This window comes from Eumetopias jubatus, unplaced genomic scaffold (assembly GCF_037043125.1).
Source record: "Eumetopias jubatus isolate StellerSeaLion01/CBP00866 unplaced genomic scaffold, mEumJub1_p1.0 scaffold_16, whole genome shotgun sequence".
Taxonomy (NCBI): domain Eukaryota; kingdom Metazoa; phylum Chordata; class Mammalia; order Carnivora; family Otariidae; genus Eumetopias; species Eumetopias jubatus.
This window is the reverse complement of record NW_028274822.1, coordinates 71,959,520-71,987,454: the sequence shown is the minus strand read 5'-3', so window position 1 is coordinate 71,987,454 and position 27,935 is coordinate 71,959,520. Positions and strand designations below refer to the sequence as shown.

The window sequence follows — 27,935 nt, the reverse complement described above, 5'->3', positions numbered from 1 at the left end:
CCTGCCCAGATGTCTATGAGGGTAATTCCCACCTCTGTGAATGTTACTTCTGCAGGTTCAAGGATTTCCATCTGGGAATCCTGAAAAGTAACCTGGTGCAGCTCTCCCCACCTTCAGAAAGGTGAAACATCCATGACTAGGATGGGACCAGCTGGAAGCCCAGCTCAGCCACTCAAAAGTAGCGTGTGCACAAGACAGACCCACAGCTGCCTGATTCCAAAGCCCCATGTAGCTTTCCACCCAACCTCCTCCCACTCCCCTCCCATTCCTCCCATTAAGCCAAGAGCACCACAGTAGGTGGGGCCAGAGGGCATAGGAGTGAAGGCTGCCAATATTCAGCAGTTTGGTATGTATAGAAAAATTACAGTGCTTGAGAATTAACTCACCTGTTCTATATCTAGTGGCTGAATCACCTGTTTCCAACACAGTTTACTACATCCCTCAGCGTAGCGCCCCACTGCCCATTCTGAGAGCACCACGTTCATCTGGATTCTGCTCCACCATCTCCCTTAGGATCTCACTTCCTACACTATGCCACTCTCAAAATTCCTTCCCCTCTTTCCTCCTATTCCTGCTCACAACCTCCACCGGGAATGCCCTCCTTCCTATCCTGCCCATCCATCTCACCCACCTTTCTCATTCAGTGAACAAATACTTCCTGATCGGCCTTAGGTGCCAGGCATTGTAAAAGGCAAAGGGGCCTCCATATAGAGGGACTCAATCAACAATAAAAATGCGGTCCCCCTTTGGGACTAAACTGTGTCCACCTCCGCCCCAAAATTCAAATGTTGAAATAGTAACCCCCAATGACTATTTGGAGACAGGGCTTTTAAAGAGGCAATTAAGTACAAATGAGACTATTAAGGTGGGGTTCCAATCCAGTATGACTCATGTCCTCAGAAGAAGAGAAAGAGACACCAGGGATGTGAGCACAGAGAAAAGACCATGTGAGGACAGAGAGAAGTCAGCGATCTGGAAGGCAAGGAAAGACACCTCAGGAGAAACCAAATGTGCCAACACCTTGAAATCGGGTCTTCTAGCCTCCCGGACTGTGAGGAAATAAATTTCTGTTGTTTAAGCCAACCCGTCTGGAGTATTTTGTTATAGCAGCTCTAGCAAACTAATACACCCACGTCGTCCCCAGGCCACTCAGCCTTTAGAAGCTCTTCATACTGTGTGAACCCGTGAATACCTGAAGCCCAAGAACCGTGGCCCTATCTCATTCTGAGGATCCCCCCTATACTCTACACCTTCCCCTACTGCCGCATGTATCCCACTGCCCTGTTGTGACTACGGTCGGGGTTGTACCCTCCCGGAATGTCAGCTCCCCAAGGCAAGGACTTATCTTACTCTTCTTCGTAACCCTGGTACCTAAGTGTTGACACATGAGCTCATTAACTGTCCTCTGAAAGAATGAAAGCACAAAGAAATGAAAGCACACAGCAACATGCCATATGGCAGTTCTTTAAGACAGCCACACAGAACTGCCCACAAGCCTATTTAGGCCTATTTAAAACAAGTCATCAGGAAGCCTGGGTGCTGCAGTTGGTAAAGCGTCTGACTCTTTGATTTTGGCTCAGGTCATGATCTCAGGGTCGTAAGATCGAGTGCCGCATCAGGCTCCACGCTCAGCACGGAGTCTGCTTGTCCCTCTCTAGCTGCTCCTGCCCCACTCACGCTCTCTCTCTCTCTCTCAAATAATAAAATATTTTAAAAAAAGATAAATTAAAAAATAAAACAAGTCATCAATTAGCAATAATATGGAAAAAGGAGCTCATTGTATACCACAGGTAGCAATGTGTATCTGCAAACAACCTTCCTCAGAGATGTCTACAGTCTACTCAAATTTTTAAACTGTAAAATGCCTCAAAGGCAAGCAGGAAGGAGTTCTCCGTTTCAGAAAGTGAATATGAGGCCAAAGAGAAGATGTTATAGGAGTGTCAGAGAATGACATAAAGGATGGTCCCCAAACTGAACACTGTTAAGAGCAAAAGAGACTGGAACTCACATTCCAAACACTCAGTCCAGGGCCAGACCCACAAAGCCATTTGGCTTCTTCAAAACACTGAAATCCCCCAAAATAAAACCTAAGCTATCACTAGCAGATGATTAACATGGGCAGTGTCTGCATTCTCATCCTCACGGTGCTCATTCCACCTTTTGCAGCAAAAACAAAATGTGGACAAGAGTATTCCAGTGAGACCCCTGTGGCAGGGCTGAACCTCACCTTTTCCTCAGTTGTAAGTTTTCTTCTGAGACAAACAGAACAAGAAAAATAGGTTACGCATGTTCATAAACTGCAGGCGGCTACAAACCCCGTTCCCTGGCCTAACTGGCAAGCTCCATTTTTCTTTCCCCCAAGACTAGCACAGCTCCTCTACGTCCACATCTGGCCCCAAGAGTTTCCCTATTAGGGCACATAAAAACAGCCAAGAGGCATGTTTTTCTTTTTCATCAAAATTAAATCCCCACATGCAAAGGCACCCTTGTTTCCAAATTCCTTTTCTCCAGGGTCCTGCTGTTTCAAATCCGTGTGGTCTATTAAGTGCTAAATCATCTGACAGATTTCTTTTGGGGGGAGACTGCTGTTTCCAGGGCAATAACCCAAACAAATATATCTACTTTTTTTTTTCTTTTAAGGATTTGTTGTTCTCAACCTGAGCTGGCCTGAGCATAACTGTTAGGTATGGAGGGCTGGAAGACAGAAGAATAGGGACAGTCTTCCCAGAGTCCCAGAAGCACAGTACTGAGACTGGACGGCCCGGATGAGTTTCTGGGCTAGTAATCCCCAGAGTACTTGAGCCTCTGGCTCAAGCTAGTGGGTTAAGTTCCCCATCCCCACAGGAAACAGACCAAATGGAAATTAACAAAAAGGGGTATGGCTGTGCGGAGTGGAACGGCACTTAACAGAAGGCCTGACATCCATCAGAAAACCTGCCCCATGCTGTGGCTAGTTCTAAAACCAAAGATCAGTCCAGCAAAGCCACAAAGGACTTCCAAGTCTGGCAGCTAGAATGAGGTCAGGGTATAATCCAACAATAGCCACAATGCCCTGGCAGGGACACGCAGGCAACAGAGACTTGAAAGGTGCACTAATGGCATCTTTACTCACCAAGAGTAAGTGGGGCCCTGTATGCCCAATCACTTAGGCTTAAGAAATAACCAGATTCTCCCCCAGAGAAGCTGCCCTCCTCCTTCTCCTTCCCCGGCTCCCCTGATTTAAGGCTGAAGACAGCTGGGATGCAGCCCATCCCACCTGGTTGAGGGACGAGGCTAGCACAGGTGGGGGTGGCGGTGGAGGTTCCGAGCTAGAACCACTTCTCAAAGTACCACGGCCGAACTGCAGACTCAGGGAACCCAAGTGGAACTAGGACAGGCCATAAAGTGAGCTGTGTTGGGATCCCAGGAGCCACAAGTTAAGCTGAAAAGGTTGTACCCAAAGACACACCTACACTCATGAACCATATACACACAGAAACATACCCGACACACCTAAGCTCATTCTAAAGCAGGTGCATTAAACAGTCTCAACAAAGCTAACATGTTTCCAACTTCTTCCTTCATCCCTCAGGCACAGCTAAGAGCTGCCTGTATAGTTTATGCCAGCAAGCACTGTCCCATACCCACCTGAAGCCACGGGTGTCTTAAAGCTTCTTCTGTCGTAAAACGCACCTTTGGATCCACTATCAACAACTTCTTGACAAGGTCCAGAGCTAAAACAATGATAATCAAATATCAAATCATAGTGGAAAGGGTGATACATTAAGTCAGCAAAATTAAAGTATGCCAGAATGACAGGCCAACATCCAGAAAGAGAGAGGGGCTAAGGTCATTGCAAGTCAGCAGGTGGGGGGGGGCAAGGACCCCCTCCACCCCAGTCCTTCTCACTCTCTGTCTTCAGAGCTCTCGGAGAACACCAGGAAAGACCACAATGCCCCCCATCTCCTTTTGCTCACACATCACCACCTCTTCAACGCTCCCTGTTCCCCATCTCATTGCTGGACTCAAGTTCAAACTAATTAAATCTGAACTTCTACCTAGTTCTAGGATGCTCAGGATGCTCGGCCAAGGCCCTCGAGACCCACGCATTGACAGAGTTTCCCAGCCAGCAACAGGCTCCTTGGAACTGCAGCCTTGGCAGAAAGAAAGCTTGACAGCAAGCAACAAGTGGAGGCTGGCTTTTATATTGCAACAGTATTATTCCTTCGACATTCTAGGGTTTAACAGAACGGTCTATGTTATATGACCTGACAGTTTTCCTTTTGAGAAGTATCGTTATACTTTTAAACTCTAAAACACAAAGAAATTACTTTAGCTCTTACATGCTCACCCAAAGGAGACTTTGTAACTGAAAAGTTACCTATTATTTTGTATACTTACTAGGTACCGGACACTTGCTTAGATTACAATTACCCTCACAAAAACCCTTTAAGGTAGGGGTCTACTGTACCCCCTTTACATATAAAGGAAAGGGTAACTTAGACAGGTTCAATAACTTGCCTAAGGTCACAAAGCTAGGAGCAGCAGACCCAAAAAATGAGCCTTGGTCAGCCTGGTTCTGGAGCCTATGTTCTTAACTTCCTTTGCCCCTCAAAAGGTGCAAAACAAACAACAGAAAGTAAGAACAGGAGGAATGTAACAGAACGCAAAAAGAAATTTCCACCACAGCATACACACGTTTTAGCAAACCAGAAATTCTTAACCCTTTCATATCCATACCCTTTTCTGAGACCTCTGCCCAGACTTCAGAAATGAAATTGAATTTTCCACTGGTGATCTGATCCTTCAAAGACACTTGAGTCTTATGCTCAGAGAAAGGTGGATACCCACTAAGGCTTAATGTTGGTAGAGAGAGAAAGGAAAAGAAATCAAATTATATTCTCAGTGGCATTCAGACATAACAGATTATTCTTTAAATCAATGATCAAAAAAAGTCACCCAATGTAAACACAAGCTCTCTACCTGGACACATTTCTGACTTCACCTAATTATCTCCAACCAGACTCTGAAGCAATGAAACTTTTCTTACCAGATAAAAAGAATCACTCCTAAACTCCAGCAATCCACAGCTCGGTTATATCCAGCAGTCCCAAAGGAATTAAGAACCTCAGGAGCCAGGTAGGTGGGAGTCCCACATAAGGTTCTCATTAGAGAGGTCTCCCCTAAAATCTTAGACTGCCCAAAATCAGTAATCTAAAATTAAGGACAAAAGGGAATCATTTTTAATGGTATCATAAAATAAAAAGATTAACATAGTCGGGGCGCCTGGGTGGCTCAGTCGTTAAGCGTCTGCCTTCAGCTCAGGTCATGATCCCAACCAGGGTCCTGGGATCGAGCCCCGCATCAGGCTCCCTGCTCCGCCAGAAGCCTGCTTCTCCCTCTGCCACTCCCCTGCTTGTGTTCCCTCTCTTGCTGTGTCTCTCTCTGTCAAATAAATAAAATCTTAAAAAAGAAAAAAAAAAGATTAACATAGTCTTGCGAGTCCTAAAAGGCATGCAGGCTAGATCAGTTCCTATCCTAGATGGTTCATGCCTGCTGTTAATCTGGAATCTATAACTTTAACACTGCAAGTTAAATTTCATTTTGCTTAAATTAAAATTTCCAGGCCAAGGAAGCTCAAGGTTTCCTCTCCAACTTATCTGTGGTTCTCCTTAACCTTACAAAAGGTTTATAACCCTTATCTAACCCAGACTCTATGGTCCTAATTAGTTATCCAGAGTTTTTCTTAGACCCTAGTTTCTCAACCAATCTCAACACTGGAATATTTGAGGAGCTTGGAAAAAATACTCATACCCGAGTGCCACCTTCAGCAAATTCTGAGATGCAGTCTGGGTGTCATGATTTTTTTTTTTTTTTTTTTAAATCAATAGATTCTACAGTGAAGCCAGGCTTGGGAAGCACATTGCCTTAGAAAGCAGGGGAAGAAAGGGGATGGGATTCTCTCATCCATCTAGACCCCTCCTTCCTCTCTGAACAAAAGTGGCTTGTATACAATGAAGCTCAATAAATGCTCATTAGAATCTGGATCAGAGCAATACTGCCTGATCACTAAAATAACTGCTAATAGCAGAAAGGTCAAATTCTCTACCTTTTTATGCTCCCACTTTTTACTTGATGAATTTTATAAGTTTATGAACAGAAATCTACTGGAGTGGCCACATACAGAACATAAATTTCTTACCTTTATAAGACAGTCCTCTTTTTGAGATGAGAGTAGAACATTCTCTGGCTTTAAGTCCCGATGTATAATACCATTTTCGTGAAGGTACTACACAGAAAGGGAGGCACGACCCTTGGATTTATGGAGTAGGTGAGTAAAGACACACACACACACACACACACACACACACACACACACACACACACACACACACACCCCTTATACCTGGGTGAAACCGTAAGCCAGGTTACTCACAACCACATTCCCCCAAATCATATCCCCCAAATCATAGAAAACTACTGGGTAAAGGGCTTAACGTTTACAAATTTTTCTTTCTTTTTTTTTTAAGATTTTATTTATTCATTTGAGAGAGTGAGCAAGTGAGAGAGAGCACAAGCAGGGGGCGGGGAGGAGGGAGAAGGAGCAGAGTCCCTGCTCCCACGCAGACTCCCACGCAGGGCTCAATCCCAGAACCCTGGGACTGTGACCTGAGCTGAAGGCAGGCGCTTAACCAACTGAGCTACCCAGGTGCCCCACAAATTTGTTTTCAGGAAAATCCTTAGGGGCGCCTGGCTGGCTCAGTCAGTAAAGCATTCGACTCTTGATCTCAGGGTTGTGAGTTCGAACCCCACGTTGGTGTGATTACTTAAATCTTGAAAGAAAAAGATTAAAATGCCACTTATGACAATAGACCATTTATTTCACTCTTCAAAATAATAAACACCTTCACACTGCCAAAAATATAAGATGTCAATTTCAATAGTAAATATGTAAATGGGTGGGCACCTGGGTGGCTCAGTCAGTTAAGTGTCTGTCTTCTGCTCGGGTCATGATCCCAGGGTCCTGGGATTGAGTCCTGCATCAGGTTCCTTGCTCAGAGGGGGTCTGCTTCTCCCTCTGACCGCTCCCCCCCTCCACTCATGCTCATGCTCTCTCTCTCCCTCTTTCTCTCTCTCTCTCACAAAATTAAAAAAAAAAAGAAAATGTAAATGGGTGATATAAGTATTCTGAGACCTTATTAAAGTAAACCATAAAAGTTCCATCAAAATAATGTATTTGGTTATTCTTTTCCTGAGAATATTTTTTAAAGGCCTCTGTAAAGTACCTAATTGTAAATTATGTTTAAATACCCAGAGTTCACGTATTCCTCAACACAGAAACTGAGTTCATCTTCACAATCTCTATGTCTGAAATGCAATGTTGATGTCTCTCTGTGTGTTCACCATTTTTATACACCAAGTCATTTCTTTGGGAAAAAAATTCCCACATCCACTGATCTGCACTCAACTCATCAGGAGAGAATAAATCATTAAGAGGGTAAAGCACTGGTTAGGGGCTAATGGACTTCAATTCCTCTGGATGCCCCTCTGGGCTGGGAGCAAAAAATTCCTCCAAAACACTGTCAACAGGAGAAAGACCTGTCAAAGCCCCCAGGGAGGGCAAACCCAGGTGAACCAGCCCCAGGAAAATCTCCCTCAACCCCCACTCAACAGGGGAGCTGCTTCCAAATCACTCAGTTTCCTGCATGGAGTAGGTCTTCAAGGGAAGAAATCTTGGCGGGGATTCGCCACAGCTAAATTTGGTTTGAAAAGGTGATGTTCGGAAGCAGGCAGTGTGCGACCCAACCAGATGCTCCTCGGAAGAGAGAAGGCGGCGCCCACCTGCCGCCGCAGTTCAGAGGATGCTGCACCTAAGGGGCCACCTGTCACTGTGCGGCAGGGGGAGCAATCCGTCTGTCACAACCACCCCGCCTTGCCAGCCTTCCTCTCCCACCTGCCGCAACCCCCAGCCAGTAAGGGGGGGGGGGCTTTCTACAAGGTTCAAGCCCAAGTAGAGATCAGTACCCCTCCAGATAGACCTCCAAGTTAAAGAGAAGACAAGTGGGGCCCTGTTTATTTCTGTAACTCCCCCTCTTACTGTCCCTTAAGCTTCCCGGCAAGAGCTTTCCTGGCTGAGTCAAAGGCGGGAGAGGGGTGTTTTTGCCAAGAACAGAACATCACAAGCACAGACAGACTCTGTGCCCTCCGGGTTTTATGCACCATCCCTCACTTTCTGCCTGACTTCGGGAGTAATTCACCCACAAGCAGGGCGTCAAAGGAACCGAGGGAACCCTTACCTGTACAGCCAGGAGCATCTGGTAAAAATAGAGTTTGCATGTAGCTTCTTTCAGGCGCTTATTCCCCACCACCCTGTCAAAGAGCTCTCCTCCTTCCATCCTGAAAGACACAGGCAAAGCAGGGGGCTTGGACGGAAGACAATAACACCAACAAGACACACTGTTTCAGACAAGCAAAGAGTGGCCTTTTTTATTCACTCTTGAGGACTCCCGTTTCTAAGGGCAGTGAGGTAGAAAGTCTCCTCTTCACAGTTAAGAGGTCCTCACTGGAAACGAAGGAACAGGGAAAAGACGGAAGGAGTGAGCAGTGGGCACCGGACACACTTGGGAGCTTTTACGAATCTGACTCAGTGGACCGGAGGGGTGCCCACAGGGTTACATTTTTATCACACACCCCAGGAGATTCTGTGGCTGGGCAAGAGCAGCAAGCAGAAACCCGCAACCACGCAAGTGGGGTCTGAACCCCAGTTCCCTCACATCCCAGCTGTGGGACTTTGGGCAAGTTATGTCACCTCTTTGAGCTTGTTTCTGCCTCTTAAAAAATTGGGATAACCCCCCCCTCACCTTGATGGCTGTTGTAAAAATTAAGAGATAATTAATGTAGGTAAGGCAGTTGGCACAATGTGGTTGCTTGGCAGGGTTATTCAATCCCTCTGAACTTCAGTTTCCTTTTCTGTAAAGTGGGGCTAAACACAGTAACCCATCAGTAACTTGTAAGTCACCTGGATGACTGTCATGAAGGGTGAAGGAGTCAATCCATGTGAAGTGCTGAGAGCAGGAATTGGCCCATAGTGAGTACTTCATTAGTCTCAGTGACTGTTATTGTATTATTATTGAACTGTTTTAAGTAGCTCCAAACAGCAACAGATAAACCCTTAAGCATCCCAAGGGTCATCCAATCTTTCCTAGTACTATGATTGAGGCTGTTTACTATAAAATCTTAGTGGCCGACCTGCTTAGGCACTGTGTGCCACTCAGGAGCAAAGCCCCGCCTGACAACAGCCGCTCCCAGAAACACTACATGTATGTAGGAATGAGCCTCAAGACAGGCCTCTGCCAGGGATGAGGCAGGAAATTGTTTGGGCCACACCACAGAAGACAGGACTTTGTGGTTACTGAAATAGACCAGCAAGTAAACCAGCAACAAAAAGATAATCAGGCGCCACCCAGGACTGCGATCCAGAGCAGAGAGATCCACCCAGGCACGTTTCAGAATAATTAATATCCACCTGAGTTTGAGCAACACAGTTGCTCAAGCAACAGTTTTTGTTTTTGTTTTTTTTTGTTTTTTTTTTTCCCCATAACGGAGGTGCGGAAGTACACGACTTTAATAACTGACAGATATAATACAGTAAAACAGGGTAAGGTGGGGATGGAAGGGACAGAGGGGCACGGAGTGTGCCGGGGGCTCTGCGGGGCACTCTCCATCCCTCACGGTATTTAATCTTTATGACTCTGCGCATGGGGGTATCATTATTACCACCCCCACAACACAAGGAAAATAAGACTCGGAGACACGAAGTCAACTAACTCACAGGGAGTTACCTGCAGAGCGGGATTCAAACTCAGGCCTCAGACCCAGGGTCTGGAACCTCTAAGCCACGTGCCTTTGGAAACACTCGAGGAATTTTAGGATCGACACTAACCCCACATGCACACTTTGCAAGCCCCACCACCACATACATATGATGAGGGTCCCCAGGATGAGAAAAATGCACGCCAGTCTTAGATTCTTTGGTGGTTTATAAGCAATTAAATAGAGACAAATAGAAAAGTTTACTACTTACAATTCCAAAACAATATAATAATCTTCAGCATCAAAAAAGTCTTTAATCTTGATGATACAAGGCTAAGAGGGAAAAGAAGAAAAGTAGTGAGAGGCTCCCAAGAGGAAAATCAGGAGAACTCGGGCATTTGGTCCCCTGCCTCAAGACACTTTGAAGTTCGTATTGCAGAAAAGGCAGAACAGCACTGAGCTGGCTCCTTAGTAAGAACATGCAAGAAACCCTCCATCCCACCAAGTTGGTGAGGGAGGGTTCATGATTCACACACCAAGGATGGCACCATGGAAGGAAGGCCAGTCTCTTCCCAGCATTCCTCCTTACTGTCCCAGAACACAGGTACTGAAGGACACCTAAGGAACCTGAAGAGCCTAACACTTGTGTGCATCCTCCTCTCTAGACCACAAAACACCCCGCCTGCCCTAGATTCCCTGTGTTCTTTACCAATGTCACACTTGGCTCGCCACCCTCCTGCCTGGTGATCCAGCCTCTGGGCACACCTGTCCTCTAGCATCAGGCCCCCAGTTCAAACGTCACGCTCGGAATGCACCCACAGTCCCCTGCATTGGTTCTCATCTGTGCTGCCTCACGCTACATCTTCAATGCCTGTCTCCCCACAGACTGTGAGCTCCAGGAGGGCAGAAAAAGGAAACTAACACCCACCATGGGTCTCCCTCTATCAGGCACTTCATGGGTCAAGTCTTAGTTATCTTTCTAGAACCAACACTCAGCAGAGAAGCCAGCAAACAGGAGACGTTCATATGCTGCCCAGATTAATACAAACAACAGCAATAATAGAAACACCACCCACTGAGGGTAGACTCTGCCAGCCCCACTTTGTTTTGCTTTTAAAGATTTTATTTATTTATTTGACAGAGAGAGAGAGCATGAGCAAGGGGAGTGGCAGGCAGAGGGAAAGGGAGAGCAGTCTCCTCGCTGAGCAGGGAGCCCGATGTAGGGCTCAATCCCAGAACCTTGGGATCATGACCTGAGCCGAAGGCAGATGCTTAACCGACTGAGCCACCCAGGCAGCCCTGCCAGCCCCATTTTGGTCATGGCATACATAATCATGGGAGTAAGGCTGAGAGCAAACCAGCTCCACCACTCCTTACCTATGATCATAGTATGTACTTGCTCTGCGTGACCATTTGTTATTGTCACAATAATGAAGACACTGGATATGTATAGCAGTGTTATATTAAGAGGAAAAGAGAACTAAAATCCTCATACACTGTAACAGGAGGGCAACGGCTATCTAAAAGTGATAAACCAGGAGACAGCAGTTTATGCATATTATATAGAAACATGGAGATAACATTGGTTTAAAAAAAAAAACAGATGAAAGAGTTCTAAAATGTTTGTGGCGGAGGATTAGGGGGCTGCAGAGTTACAGTCCGTGTATAAACCTTTGAGCAAGATTTGACTCTCTAGCTTCTACACGTGATTAAAGGAGAAGCAGAAGAAAAGACACACACGGAAAAGGAACAGGAGATCAGAGGAACAAATGAGAGCCACTTGGTTCTGCCTGGCTTCATTCGGCAGGGCTGGGCCCACCTGGAAACAGAAAGGTCTGGGAGCTGGTGCAGCATGAGGAGGTGCCCAGCAGTCAAAAGCCTGTAGGCGCCGCTTCCTCTAGGCACCACCACCTCTAGGGTCATTCATTGGCTGCAGCATCGTAGCTGAAGGTGTCTCTCGTGAACCAGAAGCTACTATCCTACACTCTCCACTTAGACCATACAGGGAAGAGTTTAGGGAATGACAGATGACTGTCATTTCCCAAGCATGTTCTCCACACAGAGAGCTTGGTGAGCACATCTCATCGAATTCCTATACTGACCTTTAAGGTAGGTATCCTTATTGTTTCCACTGCACAGATGAGCAAACAAAGGCTCCGAAAAGTAAAATGACCTTCTCAGAGCCAGGAGGTAAGAGAGATGGGACTGGGAACCCAGGTCTGTCTCCCCACTAGGCTGAAACCATAGGAGGGGAGGGACAGCCAATCCATCTGTGCTCACCACCGCCTGGGCCTTAGAAGACAGGCTGGCACAGTAAGTGTCTGACGACTGATTGGATCAATGCCTGGCTCCAAGCACCAGGCTCTGCTGGGCTATCAGGCTCTACTCATTATCCCCCAAATGCACTCATGAGCCCATATTTAATTTCCAAGAGCTTTCCACATGCCCTTGTAAACTGCCAAGAAATCTTGCAATTTCTTTCTAAATTGCCGGAGATCTTTTTGGAGGGTTCTAAATTCCTCTCGACTGCAGTGGACATTGGATTTGTGTAAATGTTATGTTTGGGGATCCTCTGACATCAGGAAAAATTCCCTGAGGATCTGAAGTGTTTATTTTACAAGTACATTTGAAGCAACCCCACCCCAGAAAATTAGAGGGCTCCTCTCTTTAACAAGAGATTCCAGATCCCTTGGGGAAAAAAAGGCTAATTCAGGGAAGAAGAGGAAGTTGCAAGGGAATTAGAAGAACACCAAGCCAGGATGCTGGTTACTCAGATTCTCCTGGGTTCAAGACCCAACCACTGGGTTCTAACTATTGTGTTGATGGCAGTGATCCTGCTCTTAATTTCTATTAGTTGTTTGGAGAATCTGAGGAGGTGAGAGAAGGCAGAAGAAAATCTTTTCATTGCTTGGAGGTTAAGAACCAGAATAAGATCCAGGCGCCTGGGTGGCTCAGCTGGTTAAGCATCCTACTCTTGATTTTGGCCCAGGTCATGATCTCAGGGCTGTGGATCAAATGCCAGCAACAGGCTCCTCAATGGGCATGGAGCCTGCTTAAGATTCTCTCTTACCCTCTCCCCTCTGCCCCTACCCCCTCTCAAAAAAAAAAAAAAAAAAGAACCAGAATAAGATCGTCCTTAGCTAGAGAGACTGGAAGTCTAACTGCAAGTTTCAATTCCAGTGCCAACCTAGCTCATGACTTCAAGGGGGTTCATGAATTAATGAAGAAACAGAAAAAACAATAAAAAGGAAGATGGGATCAGTCCACAACTCTAACTTCTCTTCTCACTTCTTAAAAGACAGACTCGGGGCGCCTGGGTGGCTCAGTCGTTAAGCGTCTGCCTTTGGCTCAGGTCATGATCCCAGGGTCCTGGGATCGAGCCTCGCATCGGGCTCCCTGCTCCTCGGGAGTCTGCTTCTCCCTCTCCCACTCCCCCTGCTGTGTTCCCTCTCTCGCTGTGTGTCTCTTTCTCTGTGTCAAATAAATAAATAAATAATCTTAAACAAAAAAAAGACAGACTCACTTTCCAGTGAGAAAAAGTCATCATTGGACAAAAGACAGGAACTATTTATACCCACTGAGATAAATCGAAATCAGCACCATCAAAAGGTATTGAGGTACTGAAACTTCAGGTATAACTAAACCAAATTAGCATTGTCTTCCCAAACATAAGCAGTTGATCAAATCCCTATAAGATAAAATACTTAGGAAATTTACGTGTTTTGGTCAAAAACTCACTCAGTGGAAATATCACAGTTATTTAAACATGAAATCTTTATACAGTATTGTCCTCTCAAAATTTCACAGTAAAGCTCTTTCCAGCTAAATACATACACCCACGCATGTGTACCCACACATAAACACACACAATACACACACACACAATTAAGGAACCCAAGTTAATACTAGCTTTATTAAACTGAAATACTTTGTACTCCCCCCATATTTTGAGAGAAATGGATTTAAGTAAGGTCATATTTTATAGCAATACTTACATGATTTAGTTTTTTCAAAATATGTATTTCTGTTTTAACATCGGGAACTGGATCCTTTGATAAATAAAAAAAAACATTAAAGTCTGTTAATAACAGTCAATATTTAAAAAATGTTTACTTACAACTTAGTTGAGTAAAAGCTGCATGAGTTCCACACACCCAGCCCAGCCCTACCCATACAGATAATTCAAGGCTTAGAGGTCAAAGAACTAAATCAGTTACCTAAAAATCACCCTGCGAAGTGCTTGGCAAATAGTAAGCATTCAGTAAACGAACAGGCCCTATGCCAACCTCTTTATGTAAAAGAGTCATCTTACAGAAGTCTCATAATCCTGAAGTGAACTGGGTTCTATAATTATCCCCATTTCACAAATGGAGTAACTGAGGCACAGAGAAAGGAAGCCACTTGTTCCAGTTCTCACAGCCAGAAACAAGTGTGCTTCCACCATTCTCACACTTACCTGGTAAGCTCTGTCTCTCTCTTTTTTTTTTAAGTTTTTATTGGAATTCCAGTTAGTTAACATACAATGTAATATTGGTTGTAAGCTCTGTCTGTCTGGCTGTGGAACTGTTTATACTCATAAAAATGATACAATAAACAAACCACAGACAAGAGGTATTCAATTAAATTGTAAAAGGAAAATGTCAAGCCAAATTTCTAATAATGAAGCAGACACAGGTTCCAATTTGCTGCAGGCTGACATATTTACTGAGACACCAAAGAGAGGAAGCATCAGGGGACTGGAACTGCTCTCCGTTGCAATTCCAAAAGGATGAAATCGACTTACTCAGCCTCATGGGCTACACCCTCCAAAGTGAAGAGGATATAGAATTACATATTTATGTAAAATGGACTTCAGCTAAGAAACCCAGATGTTTAATTTTAAAAGCCTGCCTCTTCCTGTAAGCTGTTAAACTCATTACCAAGAAAGGCCGTACTCTGCTGATAGAGAGGTCTTAAAGAGTCCAATCTGATTTGAAAGATGAAATTAAGAAGTACAATTTTGCTCCAAGTCATTAAGAATCTGGTAGGTATTTTCTTCCCCCTCAAAACGGGAAACAAATCCAGAATCACAGGGGAAAAGGATCCACCACAAAGTGAACACAGAAAGGAAACTGCTCTTGCCATGTGAGAATGGCATTGTCCTTGGGGCCCGGGTGGGGGATGGGGAATAGATCTTTAAAGAACGTTAAAGTATAATGGCCAGAAACAGCTGGCCACAAAGGAAAAGGTGATCAGAGACCTCACTTTACATTACTTTGTAGGGTCCTGTGTTGGAAGACCAATACATTTCACCAATGCAGTAAATGTGTATTAGAGAAAATGTGATATAATGAATAGCTACTATACAGAGACTGTTAAATAATTAAGATTTTTAAAAATCTATAGATGCTAAGATATTCACTGTTTCATTATCGGGAAGGGCAAAGAACTAGAAATTATTCCAAATGATCAAAGAGAGGAATGGGTGAATAAATATAAAGTCTTTTTCATGAAAAAGAGGCTCGATCATCACAAAACATCTATTAGGGGAAAGTTTATGCATTAATGCGTATGGGGAAAAGCAGAATACAAAATTGTATATACAATATGATTTCAACCAACTAAAAATGCAAATCTGTATGAACAAGGACCACAAGGAAAAACAAAACTAGAAACAGCTGTGGAGTTACAGTGGTGGGGATATGGCTGGGTTTTTTCTCCCCAATTCCCTTTCACATACTGTAAAAACTAGTAACAACTTGGGGAGGCGAGGAGAAAACACTTCCTGCTAGGTGTATTATTACGTTGGAACCAAGCTATTGATAAGTACATTCTAGGTTAGTTGAATATACTCAAAAAACAGGGGGGTGGGGGTGGCACAGAGGGAGAGAGAGACTCTTAAGCAGGTCCATGACCAGTGCAGACCCAACAAACACAGGTCTTGATCTCATGACCCTGAGATCATGACCTGAGCCAAAATCAAGAGTCAGATGCTTAACTGACTGAGCCACCCAGGAGCCCCAATACTCAAAATTTTTCAATGTTGTTTAATACAAATTCACATATGTGAACAGTGAATTCTCCCTGACACTGAAAATCACCACTCAAATTATCTGGGGACATTAGGAAGTGTTAAAAACAGCTGAGCATCCACAAACAGGTACTTACTGCATCTCTCTCAGAGCCAATAGCAAACTTCCTTTTGCTGATGATTTTTATGGCTACTTTCTTACATGTTTTCCTCTCAAAAGCTAGCTTCACCTCACCACAGGCACCACTGCAGAGAGAAATATAAAATGATCGATTATCAGAATGATTTTAATCATGAGACCCATCACTTCTGAGCTGGCCTCAACTATTACATATTAAACACGATCCACACACTTCTTCCATTGTCCCTGTTTTCAGACAACACAGTGAAACCTCACCAAAGTTAAAATGTCAAGGGCATAAGTGAATGTGGACCACCCAACAGCACTGAGTCAGCTCCAAATTCCACTTTTTGAGCTGAGAGATACAGACTTGTCTTACTGGCACCCCAGAGTGTGAAATTCTCAGAAAGACACTAAGAACAAATAGAGAAATTATTTATCCTAGAGTCAGGGAAACATCAAGTAGAACAAAGCCCTAGACAAAAATGAGTGACTAACACAAGTTATAGTAAATAGCATCTGCAAATGAATTACTTTCATTGATACGGTCTGTCTTATTCAAAAGAACTACAGAAGCAGTTGATGCCATGAATTTCACCCTAAATAAAATCACAATACCTAAAAAAAAAAAAGTATTACGCAACTAACCTGCTTGCAGCAAAACTCTTGAAGATTTGCAGTTAATTGGGACACTCTAAGGAGGAGTAATAATACCCAGTATACCACCCAAAATACAGATAACCTGATGGGCTCTGTTCTCCAAAGCTTGGGTCAACTGAAGGTAAAGGCTACTCAAGTATCAATCACTCATTACATGCCCGAAGTAGACTGTTAACTATTGTGACTTTGGAATGGGATGATGGATTTGCCAAGACATTTTTTTTAATTGCATAATGTGTATCTACATAACAAAATTTACCATTGTAATCATTTTAAAATGTACAATTCAGTGGCATTAAGTACATCCTCAATGTCTGGACCCTTCACCCCTGTCTAGTTGCAGAATTTTTTCATCAGCCCAAATGGAAACCCCATCCCCATTCTATGCTGCAACCAGCCGCTGGCAACCACTCATCCACTTTGTCTCAATGGATTTGCCTATTCTGAATATCTCTTATCAATGAAATCACACAACATGTGGCCCTTTGTGTCTGGCTTCTTTCACTTACCATGTTCTCAAGGTTCAGCCATGCTGTAGCATGGATCAGTATTTCATTCTTTTTTATAGCTAAGTAACATTCCATTGTGGGACACCTGGATGGCTCAGTTGGTTAAGTGTCTGCCTTGGGCTAAGTTCATGATCCCAGGGTCCTAGGATTGAGTCCCACATTGGGCTCCTTACAGAGTGGGGAGTCTGCTTCTCCCTCTGCCTGCTGCTTCCCCCTGCTTATATTCTCTGACAAATAAAATCTTTTTTTTTTTTTTAAGATTTTTATTTATTTATTTAACAGAGATAGAGAGCACAAGTAGGCAGAGCGGCAGACAGAGGGAGAGGGAGAAGCAGGCTCTCCGCCGAGCAGGGAGCCCGATGTGGGGCTCGATCCCAGAACCCTGGGATCATGACCCGAGCCGAAGGCAGCTGCTTAACCGACTGCGCCACCCAGGCACCCTGACAAATAAAATCTTTAGAAAAATAAAAATATAAGTAATATCCCATTATACAGATATATCTGTTTATCTATTTACTTGTTGATGGAAATTTGGGTTGTTTCCGCCTTCTGGTTATTATGAATAGAGCTGAAATGAACATTCATGCATAAGTTTTTATTTGAATATCTGTTTTCAACTTGGGGGGGTTATATACCTACAAGAGGAAATTGCTGGGCCATATGATAATTCTATGCTTAACTTTTTGATAAACCAATCAACTATTTCCCACAGTGGCTACACCATTTTACATTCATTCCCATCAGTAGTACATAGAGTTTCCAATTTCTCTGCATCCTCACGAACACTTGTTACTTTCTATTTCTTTATTATGGCCACCCTAGTGGCTGCAAAGTAGTATCTCATTGTGGTTTTCATTTGCACTTCCCTAATGACTAATGATGCTGAGCATCTTCTCATGTGGTTGTTGGTCATTTGTATATCTTCTTTCAAGAAGTCTATTTAAATCCTTTGCCCAGGGGCGCCTGGGTGGCTCAGATGGTTAAGGGTCTGCCTACAGCTCAGGTCATGATCCCAGGGTCCTGGGATCGGAGCCCTGCATCGGGCTCTCTGCTCAGCGGGGAATCTACTTCTCCCCCTCTCTCTGCTTCTCCCCCTGCTAATGCTCTCTCTCTCTCTCTCTGTGTCTCGAATGAATAAAAAAATAATAAATAAATAAATCCTTCGCCCATTTGTAAATTGGATAGTTTTTCCTTTTGTTGTTCTTTACTCTGAATACTAGATCCTTATCAGATATACTATTTGCAAGTATTTTCTCTCTGTGAGTTGTGTTTCACTCCCTTGATAGTATCTAAATGCACTAAAGTTTTTAAATTTGATGAAGTCTAATTTATCCATTTTTTTCCCTTTTGTTGCTTGTACTTCTGGTACCATATTTAAGAAACCAGTGCCAAATACAAGGTCATGAAGAGTTATCCCTGTTTCCTTCTTACAGTTTAATAGCTTTGTCTCTTAAAATTAGTTTTTTCCCTTTTTTTAAGATTTTATTTATTTATTCGAGAGCGTGAGAGAGAGAGAAAGTACAAGACGGGGAAGGGCCCGAGGGAAAAGCAGACTGCCTGCTCAGCAGGGAGTCTGATGGTGGGGCTCCATCCTGCGACTCTGGGACTCCGGGATCATGACCTGAGCCAAAGGCAGACGCTTAACCGACTGAACCACCCAGGAGCCCCTAGTTTTTTCCTTTTAATTTTTGTATATAGTGTGAGATAACAGTCCATATAACTATTATTTTTTTAAATCTGCTCAAAACACTTTCCAGTTCCCCTTCTGATAAAGTCACTTTTGCCTGAGAAATCTTCCCTGAGTCGATGTAGCTCTAGTGGAGTATCTATAATAGTACCATAGGGTGGACATGTAACTAAAATTGAGCCAGTCAAGGTTCTCCCTGGAATCAAATGCTGATTCTGGGAGAGAAACAGTTCTACCTGTGGTGGTTTCTAGAAGGAAGAAGATATGAGTGTAGGGCTCCTGGAAGCCATCTTTCCTGCCACACAGAGAAAGCAAATCTATAGGCAACCAATAGTAGCTGAATCAACAGATGGAGTCAGAGCCCTGGCAACACTGTAGGAGCCCTTAAATCCAGCCACAGGTAAAGCCACACAGATAATCAGAACTCAAAGAGTGAAATAAAGCCCTAAAGGCCACCTGGTCCAGTCATACCTGAAATCATCTGTGCCCGTTAAGAGAGTCAGTAAGTTTCTTTTCTTTTCTGACTCATGTGAGTTAAGATTCTGTCACCTGCTAAAAGTTACAGGATTTTCCCTTAGAAAAAATAAGAGTCCTATATATTTCTTAAGGGTGGGCACAAATTTGGCTATAAATTTCCAAGCACCAATGCAAATACGAAAACATAGTGAGTTACTGAATTTAACATCCATAAACTAAAATATTTTCCATAGATGGTCATAAAGAGTACATTGTGTTTGATTCTATGTGGCAGGAATATAGGCGATTATTTCCTTTTATTAATTTCTACTTTCATGTTTCCAAAAATGTTAAAGGCCTCTGGGGTGGGAGAGGGGTGGGAGATTGAAGAACATGATGCAATGTGGTAAAGGTGTCCCTAAGGAAATGGTTCTCAGGGCGCCTGGCTGGCTCAGTTGGGAGGGCATGTGACTCTTGATCTTGGGGTCATGAGTTCGAGCCCCATATCGGGTATACAGATTACTTAAATAAATAAAACGTAAAAACCTAAGGAAGTGGTTCTCAAAGTAGGATTAAGCAACCCCTAAGGGACCTCAAGATGCTTGCAGGGTGTCCACAAAGCCTAAACTATTTGCAGAATAATACTAAGACATTATGTGCCTTTTTCATTCTCATTCTCTCATGAGCATACAGTTTTCCAGAGGCTTTATGGCATGTGATATAACAGACCGAACAAAGAAGCAAATATCAGGATCTAGCCATTTTCTAGTAAAGGAGATATCAAAGACTTTTAAAATGTGAAACAATGCCTCTCTTCTCATTAATCTTTATTTAAATAATTATTTTGTTGGGTGCCTAAGTGTCTCAGTTGGTTAAGCAACTGCCTTCGGCTCAGGTCATGATCCCAGGGTCCTGGGATTGGGCCCCACATCCAGCTTCCTGCTCAGTGGGGAGCCTACTTCTCCCTCTTCTGCTCCCCCTGCTTGTGCACGCTATCAAATAAATAAATAAAATCTTTAAAAAAATTATTTTGCGGGGCACCTGGGTGGCTCAGTCGTTAAGCGTCTGCCTTCGGCCCAGGTCATGATCCTAGGGTCCTGGGATTGAGCCCCACATCAGGCTCCCTGCTCCTCGGGAAGCCTGCTTCTCCCTCTCCCACTCCCCCTGCTTGTGTGCCCTCTCTCGCTATGTCTCTGTCAAATAAATAAATAAAATCTTTAAAAAAAATTATTTTGCACTCAAAACATTATTTATCTTTTTTTTTTTAAGATTTTTTTTATTTGAGAGCGAGGGAGAGAATGAGCAGGAAGGGCAGAGGGAGAGAACCCCAAGCAGACTCCCGCTGAGTGGGGAGTCCGATGGGGGTGGGGGTGGGGGGGGACTCAATCCCACAACCCTGAGATCATGACCTGGGCCAAAATCAAGAGTTGGACACTAACGAACTGAGCCACCCAGATGCCCCAGAAACATTATTTATTTTAACATAAGTGAGTTTTTCAATGCATTAACAAATATTATTAATGTCTGCATTTGAATTTCTAATACAGTTAATATCAATAGATTTAAGCCATGTGAACAAAAGCTCTTTGGCATCCTCAGTAATTTTTAAGAGTATAAGGGCTCCTGGAGTACCCGGGTGGCTCAGTTAAGTGTCTGACTTCAGCTCAGGTCATGATCTCCAGGTCCTAGATTGAGCCCTGCATGGGGCTCCCCACTCAGCAGGATGTCTGCTTCTCCCACTCCCTCTGCCCCTCCCCCTGCTCATGTTCTCTCTCTCTCTCAAATAAATAAGATCTTTTAAGGAAGGTTGTAAGGGGTCCTGAAACCAAACATCTTGAGAACTTTGCCCTGATTCAATGATCAGTTTCATTTCACTTCCCAAGATGTCACAAATTCTGAAGGGGGCATAAATGTAGTCAATGTTTCTTTTTTGGAAGGTAATAAAAATGTTCTAGGGGAACCTGAGTGGCTCAGTCGTTAAGCGTCTGCCTTAGGCTCAGGTGATGATCCCAGGAGAACCCCGCATTAGGCTCCCTGCTCTGCGGGAAGCCTGCTTCTCCCTCTCCCCTTCCCCCTGCTTGTGTTCCCTCTCGCTGTGTCTCTGTCAAATAAATAAATAAATAAATAAGTTCTAGGGCGCCTGGGTGGCTCAGTTGGTTAAGCGACTGCCTTTGGCTCAGGTCATCTTCCTGGAGTCCCGCATCGGGCTCCCTGCTCAGCAGGGAGTTTGCTTCTCCCTCTGACCTTCTTCCCTCTCATGCTCTCTCTCTACCATTCTCTCTCTCTCTCTCAATAAATAAATAAAACTCTTTATAAAAAAAAGTTCTAAAATTGGTTGTGGTAAAGGTTTCACAACTCTGTGAATATATTAAAAATCATTAAATTATACACTTCATATGGGTGAATTGTATGGTATGAGAACTTTTTTAAATTAATTTATCAAATAAATCAGTAACACACCTAACAAGTTCCCTACAAATATGAAGTTAACGAATGTTATAAAACCAGGAACAAGAAACTAATCAATGACAAATGTTTAGAAAAAAATGAATGGCAATTTTCATAATAAAAAAAATTTACCTTCCGAGAGTTTTTGACATGATGTATTGGTCTCTTAATTCCTTAGGATAAATTGACTGATCATCTACAGTCAGATCAAAAAATACAAAAACTAAAGGAAAAAGGGCAGAAATAAGTCTCATTAATTTATTCAATAAAGAGAAGATAAGTGGTCCTAAAGTTTAGTAAGCATATGTGATATAGACAATTATTTTTAATTATACTTAACACCTAACTCTAAAGGAATTACGTAGCCAGGCTAATAATAATTTCATAGTATTATGAAACTGTATTTCATTCATATATTATGAAGCCCATGGAAAATGACAGTCAGATCTCATTCTTCCATAAAAATACACAGCATCATCTTACTATAGTGCAGAAAATCCATATATACATGCTAGTCTTATTCCTTTGCCTCAGAATTATTTATCACTTGCAACTAATATAAAATACCCATGCAAGATTAGTCCTTGCCTGAGCAGGAAAAAAAAAAAAAAAAAAAATACCTACGCAGATCAGCATATGCCCAAAACCAAACAGCAATTAGTATGAGCCTAGAAAAAAATGTTCTAGGCAAATAAACATCCCAATAAAATTAGACCACAGGTCATCATACTAAAAGATAAGTATTATCTTCTCTTTGCCATTTATATACCTCTACATGTCTGGCATTCTACAGTGCAAACCATCTTGAACCTACTTGGAAAGTTAAATAAATAGCATTTTCCCAAAAATCCCCTTATTTCTTAATTATTTGGGCTATATAAAAAAAAAAAATAACCCCATTCATTTAAAAATTTAACTATCCATGTAGGCCAAGGCTGCAATCAATTATCAAAATTTCAATTCCACAAAATGAATGGTATATTTGCAATTGCCTGTATCAACCTGAAAGAGTGAAATTTGTTGAGACCCTTCAGTTTCTCATATTTCAGGCAACAGGTTTCAACCTCCCTGGAGTAACCCAGAGTTCCAGTCTCTGGCACAAATCTGAGCCACCTGAGTGTGCTTCATTCCAGGCTGGTCCACATGAGACAGAAACCTGTGGAGTGAATGAAATCTGCCAGCAAATCAAGATAAAACTGTTTCTCTATGCTTGTAGATACTTATGAACCTAGATGTTCCAGTGGCATCTGAGTTATCTGGGAATTTGAGGGGCCCTTGAGAGCTATTTCTCACAGATGTCAAGGTCTACTTCAAAGGCTGCAAACTCAGTTGCCCACAGAAGCCAAGGTCACGTACACAGGGAAGGCTGGGTTGAGTGTTAGACAACGTGGAGCAGTGAGGACTTAAATGGGCAAACATACCACGCATCTTAAAAAAGGCAGGCTCTACCGAGCACTGGCAAATCCTCCACGTATGGGATTATAGGATTGGTGTGGCCAGACAGTCCACCCTTTCAAAACAATCTGGATTTTCATGTTAAAGTACAAACAGCAAATGCCTAATAAAATGCCAATAAACCAAATGCAATCTGCAGAGGGACAACCTGACCTATTTCAATTCTGGCCACCTTTAGCCCATACAACACTTTGGTTCAGAGAAGAAAAGGTGCCCCTTGGATAGACCAACGAGCAAAAGGTGGCAAATGAGCTTGTCAAGTAAGACGGGCCAAATTTCAGCAACTGGCTGTCACCTCCACCAGGGGCTCTCAAACAGCAAAACCCTATGCAGCTGCCTTGACTATAATTATCAGACAGAAAACAAAATAGCAACAGGGAAAACTATCATAAAATGTGCTTTAGGATGCCTAGGACAGCCATCATTCCCAGATGCCAGTCTGAAGACTGACTGTATGAGAATCACCTAAGCAAGATTTTTTATATCCCTGGACTCCTAGACCGGGGGCTATGACACAGCACCTGGGGGCATCTGTATTTTTAAGGCGTTACACATGCACACATACATCCTTCCCATTCAAATCTCACATAGTTTTGTAAAGTTCTGTGGGTTTTTTTTTTCTTTTCAATCAAAGAAACAAGAGTATTCCTCTTGTCCAAGGATTTAAAATCACTGTGAGATTACATTTAACTCTAGAGGTTGTCTTTATTCTTTCTGTGCTGAATAACAATTGTTTGTTTTAGATGTGATTTTGGTAAAGTTTTAGGAGTGGCTGCTTATAAAATGTTGCCTGATGACAATAAACATCAACACTTTGAGGATAATCACGTGGTATTTAAGGTAGAAGCTTTTAAACTGAGATTCTGCCTGAAAAACCCTAAGGCCTGGCAGGTAAGCGAAGTCCAATTGATACTTGCAGCAATTAAGGAATAGCAGGTATGAAAGGGAAGAATGAGAAAGGAAAAGCGAAGAAGGAAGGAGGGAGGGAGAAGAATTCATGGCCTAAAACAACTCACTGACCCCGAAGATTGATGTGGTATAAACTGCATCAGTGAATGAAGAACCATCTTAAGCAATATCATTCCTTTGACAACACACAGCCGTAAACAAAACTAATCCAACTAATCAAAGCTTGGAAAATCTACCTTGATAGAAATTGTTCATTTAAAAATGCACCTAGGGCTGCATTGGATCCTGAATACTAACCTTCTTACTTTATTTATCCAAACCATACTCTGCCAAGGGCACAATGTCAATTTTCCCTTCATAGGAGAGGAAAAAAACGATCCAGTAACCAGAAGATAGTAATGTTACCTTTATTACTCCATACTGAAAGTGCAATTTCAGAATTGTTATTCAAAGGAAGGCGTCTTCCTTTCCCTACCAGCTCTCTATTTACAAAGGTTCCATTCCCACTGTGATCTTCTATGTATGCGATGTAAGAGTTTTTAGGACCCATTTCCTAAAATAGAGAACATTTTATTTCAAAGTTTTAACAGTGGGGAGTTACAGTGCTAAGATATCTCAGGGTGGTGACGACATTACCGGTTCTCCCAAATAAACAGATTATTTGTCACCTACTCTGAAAATCCGAAAGTGCTTCTTGCTATAAGTCCGGTATTTATCCGTTCTTTTCAGCAGTGGCTCATCAAAGCAGTATTCACAGCTTCGATCTCTCCCAAACCAGTAGTTGTCATTAACACACTCTGTAACACAAAAGTACACACCAGAGTGCTGTGGAATTTCATGCATCAAACATCTTTAAAAATTGCTTATAAAATCTAACTGCAGGAAAATAACCTAAGAAAGCAATCAAGCTTCAAGCTATCTTTATCAGAATTTTATAGGAGTAAAAACAAGGGAGGAGAAAAAAACAATTTTCCAACGAGTTTAGTAAATTGTGGTTTATACATAACTATGAAATAATAAAGTCATTAAAAGTTCTCAAGCAATTATTAATGATTTGAAAAAACAGTTATAATCTAATAACTTCCTATTACCCTCTTGAGGCTTCCCATCATACTTAGTACAAAATGTGCACTCTTTCCCATGGCAGGACAGATGCTCAGGATCTAGCCCCTGCTTCCCTCCCAGCATCACCTTGTACTGCTCCCCTTGATCACTCTACCCAGTCCCACTGGCACCTTCCACTGCCCCAAATATTCCGGGTTCAACCCCCCTGGTGGCCTTTGCATTCTCTGTTCCCAGCAACTTGAACAGCCATCTTGCCTTTATGTCTGGATTTAAATTATCATCTTCCACTCAGCTTTCCGTATAAGCAGACTCGGTAATTACCTCATCACCCATTATCATAATGATATCCTGCTTTGTTGCCCACTAAGAATGGACCATAACTGGAAGTTATCTTTATTATTTACATATTGTCTCCCTGCACTCCCCTGTTACAACAAACTCCAGGAGGCCAGCCTTGGGTGTCCTGTGTTATATAGTTCCAGCACTGAGGACATGAATATAGTGGGCAAGTAGAATGTTGAGAGAAAGACAGAACAGGCAAAATATTACCAATTCATTATGACAAAGTAGTAATTTCTGTAATATATCTTAAGTTACTACAAAATAAAAAAAAGACAAACAATCCAGTAAAAACTGGGTAAAGGATACGAAGAGACAATTTACAAGAGAAGTAAATACAAACAGCTCAAACATAAGAAAAAATGGACAAGGTAACTCAATACAAGAAATTTTAAAAACAAGAACCGCCTGGCTGGCTCAGTTGGCAGAGCATGCAACTCTTGATCTCGGAGTTGTGAGTTCAAGCCCCACGCTGGTTGTTGAGATTACCTAAAAATAAAATCTTTTAAAAAGTGAAATAAAAGAAATGCATAGCATGTATACATTTAAAAAAAAAAAGAAGAAGAAGAAACTTTAAAAGACAGTAATACAGGGGCACCGGGGTGGCTCAGTTGGTTAAGCATCTGCCTTCGGCTCAGGTCATAATCCCAGGGTGCTGGAATTGAGCCCCATGTCGGGCTCCCTGCTCAGCGAGGGTCTGCTTTTCTCTCTCTCTCTGCCCCTCCCACCTGTTTGTGCACTCTCTCTCAAATAAATAAATAAAATCCTAAAAAAAAATAATAATAACATTAAGATTTCATGTTTCAACTATCAGATTAACCAAAATCAAAGAGGGGGTGCCTGGGTGGCACAGTCGGTTGGGCCTCCAACTCTTGGTTTCAGCTCAGGTTGTAGTCTTGGGGTTGTGAGATCAAGTCCCACATCAGGCTTCCGTGCTCAGCATGGAATCTGCTTCAGATTCTCTCTCCCTCTATCTCTGTCTCTCCTGCTCATGCTCTCTCTCTCTCTCTCAAATGGATAAATAAATCTTAAAAAAAAAAAAAATCAGAGTTACATATTGTAATACTGTGTTGGCATGAAGAAACTGTTACTCTTACTTGTACATTGCCAGTGAGAATGTAATTTATACACCAAATATAATTTGGAGTCTAGGGAAGATAATTTGGCAAGATGCATCAAAGTTACATTTGCAACCACTTCACCCTGATGAAGATGGCTATAATTAAAAAAAAAAAGAAAATAATAAGTATTGGCAAGGATGCAAGGAAATCAGTACCCTCACAAACTGCTGGTGGGAATGTAAAATGATACAGCTACCGTGGAAAAGTTTGTCATTCCTCAAAAAGTTAAACATCAGGGCGCTTGGGTGGCTCAGGTCATGATCCCGGAGTCTCCAGATCGAGTCCTGTGCCGGGCTCCCCGCCCAGCGGGGGGGTCTGCTTCTCCCTCTGACCCCCTCCCTTCTCATGGCCCCTCTCTCTCTCTCAAATAAATAAAATCTTAAAAAAAAAAAAAAAAGTTAAACACAGAACTGCCTTATGACTCAGCATGTCCAATCCTCACTAGATACTCAAAAGAACTGAAAACAGGTACCCTAAACAAAATCTTGTACGCAAGTGTTCATACCCGCACTATTCACAATAACCAAATGAAAGAAACAACCCAAATGTCTCTTGCTGGATGGATAAACAAATTGTGGCAGTTACATATAATGGAATATATAATGGATATAAGATCAAGAGTTGCATGCCCTACTGACTGAACCAGCCAGGTGCCCCTATAATGGAATACTATTCAGCCAAAAAATAAATAAGTAAATGCTACAACTCATACATACCACAATATGGAGAAACCTTGAAAACATTAGAAGAAACCAGATACAAAAAACCATAAATTATATTACATTTATATGAAATGTCCAGAACAGTTAAATCCATAGAAATGAAATACGGATTGCTGATTGCCAGGGGCAGGAAGAAGAATGGGAAGTAAATGCTTAATGGGTAGAGGATTTTATTTTGGAGTAACGGAAATGTTTCAGAACTAGAAAAAGGTAGTGAAGCCACTGAACTGTTCACTTTCAAATAGTTAATTTTATGTTATGTGCATTTCACCTCATTTTTTTTAAATTTTTTTTAAGATTTTATTTATTTATTTGACAGAGAAAGTACAAGTAGGCAGAGAGGCAGGCGGAGGGAGAGGGAGAAGCAGGCTCTCCGCTGAGCAGGGAGCCCGACGCAGGGCTCAATCCCAGGACCCTGGGATCATGACCTGAGCCGAAGGCAGTCGCCTAAACGACTGAGCCACCCAGGCGCCCCTCACCTCAATTTTTAAAAAATTATATAGACACACATATTGGCCCAGAAATTCCACTTCTAGTAATTTATTCTATGGATAGAAACATATGTATTATGAAAGGACATAAGAACAAAGGTAAAAAGGTTATTTACTAGGGCGCCTGGGTGGCTCAGTTGGTTAAGCAAC

General features: G+C 42.7%; 1 protein-coding gene across 2 annotated transcripts in view; it reads right to left on the bottom strand.

Moving 5' to 3' along the window:
• Positions 1–27,935, bottom strand: part of CHEK2 (checkpoint kinase 2) — a 50,622-nt gene that overhangs the window by 2,456 nt on the left and 20,231 nt on the right. For both annotated transcript variants that reach the window (XM_028124749.1, XM_028124750.2), the window contains exons 3-13: positions 24,720–24,844; positions 24,453–24,600; positions 21,816–21,906; positions 15,940–16,048; positions 13,788–13,841; positions 10,064–10,125; positions 8,277–8,376; positions 6,182–6,268; positions 5,030–5,193; positions 4,720–4,835; positions 3,628–3,713 (exon numbers count right to left, since the gene is read on the bottom strand). In XM_028124749.1, coding sequence (XP_027980550.1) covers positions 3,628–3,713; positions 4,720–4,835; positions 5,030–5,193; positions 6,182–6,268; positions 8,277–8,376; positions 10,064–10,125; positions 13,788–13,841; positions 15,940–16,048; positions 21,816–21,906; positions 24,453–24,600; positions 24,720–24,844 — 1,142 coding nt within the window. The remainder of the gene's footprint in view (positions 1–3,627; positions 3,714–4,719; positions 4,836–5,029; positions 5,194–6,181; positions 6,269–8,276; positions 8,377–10,063; positions 10,126–13,787; positions 13,842–15,939; positions 16,049–21,815; positions 21,907–24,452; positions 24,601–24,719; positions 24,845–27,935) is intronic.